The following is a 6,000-nucleotide window of genomic DNA, read 5'->3' on the forward strand; positions in this document are numbered from 1 at the left end:
CCCATAGGGGTCGGTTCTCGGTGGTGAAGAAGTGCGTTCAGAGGAACACGCGGAAGGACGTCGCCGTGAAATTCGTCAACAAGAAGCTGAAAAAGCGCGAACAGGCGTCCCACGAGGCGGCGCTGCTCCAGCACCTCCAACACCCGCAGTACCTCGCCCTCCATGACACCTACGAGTCGCCCAACGCCTACATCCTCGTCCTGGACCTGTGAGTGGGGGGGAGGGGCAACGCCGCGCTGAACTCCGTTTTTGTAGATCGATTTTATTTTATTTTTAATGTTTCCGTTTATAAACGGAAGGGAAATAGATGATAAATGTATCCAACCGCCATAGTAACGGAGAGCTGCAGCCCGGCGACCGTAGACGTGTGCGGTTTGTTTGCAGTTTTGAAGGCGAAAAACAAATTCGACCGAAATTCGAATCGAAAACGATAGAAAATAAGGGGATAGAATAGAAACGAATAGACTAGAAGATTAAATCCTAGGAAAAAAAATAGTAAAACATAATAGAATAGAATGGGAAAAAATGTAATAAAGTTAAACAGAATACAATAAAAGAATAGAATAAGATATAATAGAAACAAATAGACTAGAAGATTAAGTCCTAGAAAAAAAAATAGTAAAACATAATAGAATAGAATGGGAAAAAAATGTTATAAAGTTAAACAGAATACAATAAAAGAATAGAATAAGATATAATAGAAAATAAAAGAATATAATAGCAACGAATAGAGTAAAAAATAAAATCAGAAGAATGGAGTAAAACACAATAGAATAGAAATTAAAGGAAATTAGTAGAATGGAAAAAAAATGAATAAAGTTAAACAGAATACAATAAAAAATAAAAGAATAGAATAAGATATAATAAATAAAGGAATAGAATAGAAATAATGGCATAGAAAAGATACGACTAGAAAATAAAATCATAGAAAAGAATAGAGAAAAACATAATAGAATAGAAATTAAAGGAATAGAATGGAAAAAATTGAATAAAGTTAAACAGAACAGAATAAAAAATAAAATAGAATAAGATATAATAGAAAATAAAGGAATAGAATAGACATCATAACATAGAAAATAAAATAATAGAAAAGAATAGAGTGAAATATATTAGAATAGAAATTTAAGGAATAGAATGGAAAAAAATGAATAAAGTTAAACAGAACAGGAATAGAATAAAAACAAATAAAATAAGATATAATAGAAAATAAACTAATATAATATACAAGAATAGAATAGAAAATACAATAGAACCTAAAATAATAAAATATAATTTAAAGGAATAGAATGGAAACAAGTAGAATAAAGTAAAACATAATAGAATAGAAATTAAAAAGGAATAGAATGGAAAAAATGAAAAAAATAATAATAAAGTTAAACAGAATACAATAAAATAATAGAATAAGATATAATAGAAAATAAAAGAATAGAATAGCAACGAATAGAGTATAAAATAAAATCACAGAGAAGAATGGAGTAAAACACAATAGAATAGAAATGAAAGGAAATGAGTAGAATGGGAAAACAAATTAATAAAGTTAAACAGAATACAATAAAAATAAAAGAATAGAATAAGATATAATAAATAAAGGAATATAATAGAAATAATGGCATAGAAAAGAATAGAGAAAAACATAATAGAATAGAAATTAAAGGAATTGAATAGAATGGGAAAAATTTTATAAAGTTAAACAGAATACAATAAAAGAATAGAATAAGATATAATAGAAAATAAAAGAAAATAATAGCAACGAATAGAGTAAAAAATAAAATCAGAAGAATGGAGTAAAACACAATAGAATAGAAATTAAAGGGATTGAATAGAATGGAAAACAAATTGAATAAAGTTAAACAGAACAGAATAAAAAATAAAATAGAATAGAATAAGATATAATAGAAAATAAAGGAATATAATAGAAATAATAGCATAGAAAATAAAATAATAAAAAAGAATAGAGTAAAATATAATAGAATAGAAATTAAAGGAATAGAATGGAAAAAATAGAATCAAGTTAAACAGAACAGGAATAGAATAAAAACAAATAAAATAAAATAAGATATAATAGAAAATAAACAAATTTAATATACAAGAATAGAATAGAAAATAAAATAATAGAACCTAAAATAATAAAATATAATTTAAAGGAATAGAATGGAAACAAGTAGAATAAAGTAAAACTTATTAGAACAGAAATTAAAAAGGAATAGAATAGAAAAAACAAATAAAGTTGAACAGAATAAAAAATAAAAATAAAAGAATAGAATAAGATATAATAGAAAATAAAGGAATATAATCGAAATAATAGCATAGATAATAATAGACCAGAAAATAAAATAATAGAATAGAGTAAAATATAATAGAAAATAAATTAAAGGAATAGAATGGAAAAAATAGAATAAAGTTAAACAGAACAGGAATAGAATAAAAACAAATAAAATAAGATATAATAGAAAATAAACAAATTTAATATGCAAGAATAGAATAATAAAATATAATTTAAAGGAATAAAATAGAATGGAAACAAGTAGAATAAAGTAAAACATAATAGAATATAAATTAAAAAGGAAAAAAAAATTGAATAAAGTTGAATAGAATAATTAAAAAAAGAATATAATAAGATATAATAGAAAATAAAGGAATATAATATACAAGAAAATAATATAATAGAAAATAAAATTGAATATAAAATAATAAAATATAATTTAAAGGAATGGAAGAGAGTAGAATAAAGTTTGGGGGGGGGGGGGTTACCTAGTTTTGATATGTACCCAGCTCTCACTTCCACCAGCGCCGCCTAGGCGGCGACTCCACCTCCCTGCAATCTTCTGGGACACATGACAGGTCCCAGAAGATTGCCCAGGCCATTGAGGAGGCGCAGCCATCCCTGCCCTTTCCTCCGCCCTCCTCCATTCATAGAAGCTGTACTGCGGCCTCCATCATTCTTAGTTTTTTTCTGGAGTTCGTCTTTAAAACCCTATTTTGTATAAATTGACAAAAAAGATGCAAATTGGATCTCCTTATTCCCCAAATCCCGGGGTGAGGGATGAGCTCCATCACCTGCAGATCTTTGGACCTGTTCTGGGGAAAACGCCCGTTTAGCCCCCCCTTTTTTTTATAGGCCGCTGCGTAGTGATCACATGATCCGATCTCTTTCAGGGTGGACGACGGCCGCTTGCTGGATTATCTCATGAAGCACGATGAGCTGATGGAGGAGAAGGTGGCCTTCTACATGCGGGACATCCTGGGGGCCCTCCAGTATCTGCACGGCTGCCGCGTCGCCCACTTGGACCTCAAGGTGAGCCGCTTGTTTTTCCCGGGCCGCGATCTTTACCCCACGCTGCCAGGCGGGAAACGTCTCAGAAAGGTGCATTTCAGCCTCTGCCAACCTTTTTTTTGTCATTCTTTCTTTCCTGCAGCCTGAGAACCTCCTGATCGACCTCCGTATCCCGGTCCCACGGGTGAAAATTATCGACCTCGAAGACGCCACGAGGATTAGCGGTCACTATTATGTCCACCAGCTGCTGGGGAACGCGGAATTCACTGCTCCGGAGGTGATTAAAGGCACGCCGGTTTCCCTGGCGACCGACATCTGGAGTCTGGGCGTTCTGACGTACGTCATGCTGAGCGGCGTGTCGCCATTCCTAGACGAGAGCAGCGAGGAGACCTGTATGAACATCTGCAGGGTGGACTTCTCCTTCCCGCTGGAGTATTTCACCAGTGTCAGCCAAGCCGCTCAGGACTTCATCCGGGCCGCACTGCAGATGGACGCCCGCTGGAGGCCCACGGTGGCCACCTGTCTGCTCCATCCCTGGCTCCAGCCTCACTATAGCAATTATTCCAAAATCCCCCTGGACACCACGCGACTGACCACCTTCATCGAGAGGCGGAGCCACCAGAATGATGCCCGTCCGCTGCCCAATGCCAAGAGCTTCATTGTGAACCGTAATGCCATAGGAACATGAAGGCCTCACCACCTCCTGCTGAATCAGTATTAACCAGGACGGCAATGGATACATTTGTAGCGGGTTCATATCCTGCGCCGGCCCGTATTCTGAAACAGGGATTGGTTGGATGGTTGAGGACCTCCATTTTTCAAAGGGATGGTTGGGGGAACTTCATTTCTCAGAGGGATTGAGGACCTCCCATTTTTCAAAGGGATGGTTGGGGGAACTTCATTTCTCAGAGGGATAGTTGAGGACTTCCATTTCTCAGAGGGATGGTTGAGGACTTTCATTTCTCAGAGGGATGGTTGAGGACTTTCATTTCTCAGAGGGATGGTTGAGGACTTTCATTTCTCAGAGGGATGGTTGAGGACTTTAATTTCTCAGAGGGATGGTTGAGGACTTTCATTTCTCAGAGGGATGGTTGAGGACTTTCATTTCTCAGAGGGATGGTTGAGGACTTTCATTTCTCAGAGGGATGGTTGAGGACTTTCATTTCTCAGAGGGATAGTTGAGGACTTCCATTTCTCAGAGGGATAGTTGAGGACTTTAATTCCTCAGAGGGATGGTTGAGGACTTTCATTTCTCAGAGGGATGGTTGAGGACTTTCATTTCTCAGAGGGATAGTTGAGGACCTCCATTTCTCAGAGGGATGGTTGAGGACTTTCATTTCTCAGAGGGATGGTTGAGGACTTTCATTTCTCAGAGGGATGGTTGAGGACTTCCATTTCTCAGAGGGATGGTTGAGGACTTCCATTTCTCAGAGGGATGGTTGAGGACCTCCATTTCTCAGAGGGATGGTTGAGGACCTCCATTTCTTTCGAGATATGGTTGAGGACTTCCATTTCTCAGAGGGATAGTTGAGGACCTCCATTTTTTTAGAGATATGGTTGAGGACCTCCATTTCTCAGAGGGATGGTTGAGGACTTTCATTTCTCAGAGGGATGGTTGAGGACTTTCATTTCTCAGAGGAATGGTTGAGGACTTTCATTTCTCAAAGGGATGGTTAAGGACCTCCATTTCTCAGAGGGATGGTTGAGGATCTCCATTTTTTTAGAGATATGGTTGAGGACCTCCATTTTTTTAGAGATATGGTTGAGGACCTCCATTTCTCAGAGGGATGGTTGAGGACTTCCATTTCTTAGAGGGATGGTTGAGGACATCCATTTCTCAGAGGGATGGTTGAGGACCTCCATTTTTTTAGAGATATGGTTGAGGACATCCATTTCTCGAAAGGATGGTTGAGGACTTCCATTTCTCAGAGGCATGGTCGTTGAACACCTCCATTTTTTTAGAGATATGGTTGAGGACATATGTTTCTCGAAGGGATGGTTGAGGACTTCTATGTCTCAGAGTGAAGGTTGAGAACTGCCATTTTTTTTAGAGGGATTTCTCAAGGGAGGCTCTTCGCTTCTTGCCATTCACAGCATCTCAGTCCTAATTTCCGGAACAGATGAAGAAGTCTTTTTATTTTCTATGAACTCGTTTGGTGCTGTGCATTGGTGCAATTCCTTTTAACTTCAGGCCCAAAGAGGTTTTATCTCGACGTGCTGCTATGTGATTGGCTCTGCCTGTTCTCAGACGCTCCGGAGAAAAATGGGACCGTCTACTAAAAATGACAAACCGGACTGTCAGGAAGGTGACTGTTAAAGTGACTCCCGTGTGACGAACAATTTTGTCTTTTAGAGAACCGTCGCTCCAAAATGATGAGATCGGAGACATCACTGTGCGACCAATGGACAACATCGCCGCCAATCTCGTCTGTCTGTCTGTCTCTCTGCTCAGATGTCTGTAGTTCCCTGTAATATTGTACAGTATTGACTTCACTGCTTGGGGGGGGGGGGGGGAAAGAGAAGGGTCAAAAAAATCGAAATCTATACATTTCATAGGTCTATAATTTCATAGCTTATATAGAGTGTTACTGATTATAACCGTACAACTGCAAACACCACAGGAGCCTTAGACATACCAGAGTCATTTATGTGTCCTATGTGGGGGGTGGGGAGATGGAAATGGAAAGGGACTTTTTTTTCCTTCGAGGGGGGGGAGGGAGAGGTAG

The 6,000-nt window shown here is 37.6% G+C and overlaps 1 protein-coding gene across 7 annotated transcripts in view; it reads left to right on the forward strand.

The window, feature by feature from the left end:
* Nucleotides 1-4,700, forward strand: part of KALRN (kalirin RhoGEF kinase) — a 237,638-nt gene extending 232,938 nt beyond the window's left edge. For all 7 annotated transcript variants that reach the window (XM_040358301.1, XM_040358299.1, XM_040358300.1 and 4 more), the window contains 3 exons: nt 8-208; nt 3,157-3,295; nt 3,417-4,700. In XM_040358301.1, coding sequence (XP_040214235.1) covers nt 8-208; nt 3,157-3,295; nt 3,417-3,962 — 886 coding nt within the window. In that variant the 3' untranslated portion in view covers nt 3,963-4,700. The remainder of the gene's footprint in view (nt 1-7; nt 209-3,156; nt 3,296-3,416) is intronic.
* Nucleotides 4,701-6,000: the final 1,300 nt, after the last annotated feature.

The sequence above is a fragment of the Rana temporaria genome, chromosome 6 (assembly GCF_905171775.1).
Source record: "Rana temporaria chromosome 6, aRanTem1.1, whole genome shotgun sequence".
NCBI classification, from domain to species: Eukaryota; Metazoa; Chordata; class Amphibia; order Anura; family Ranidae; genus Rana; species Rana temporaria.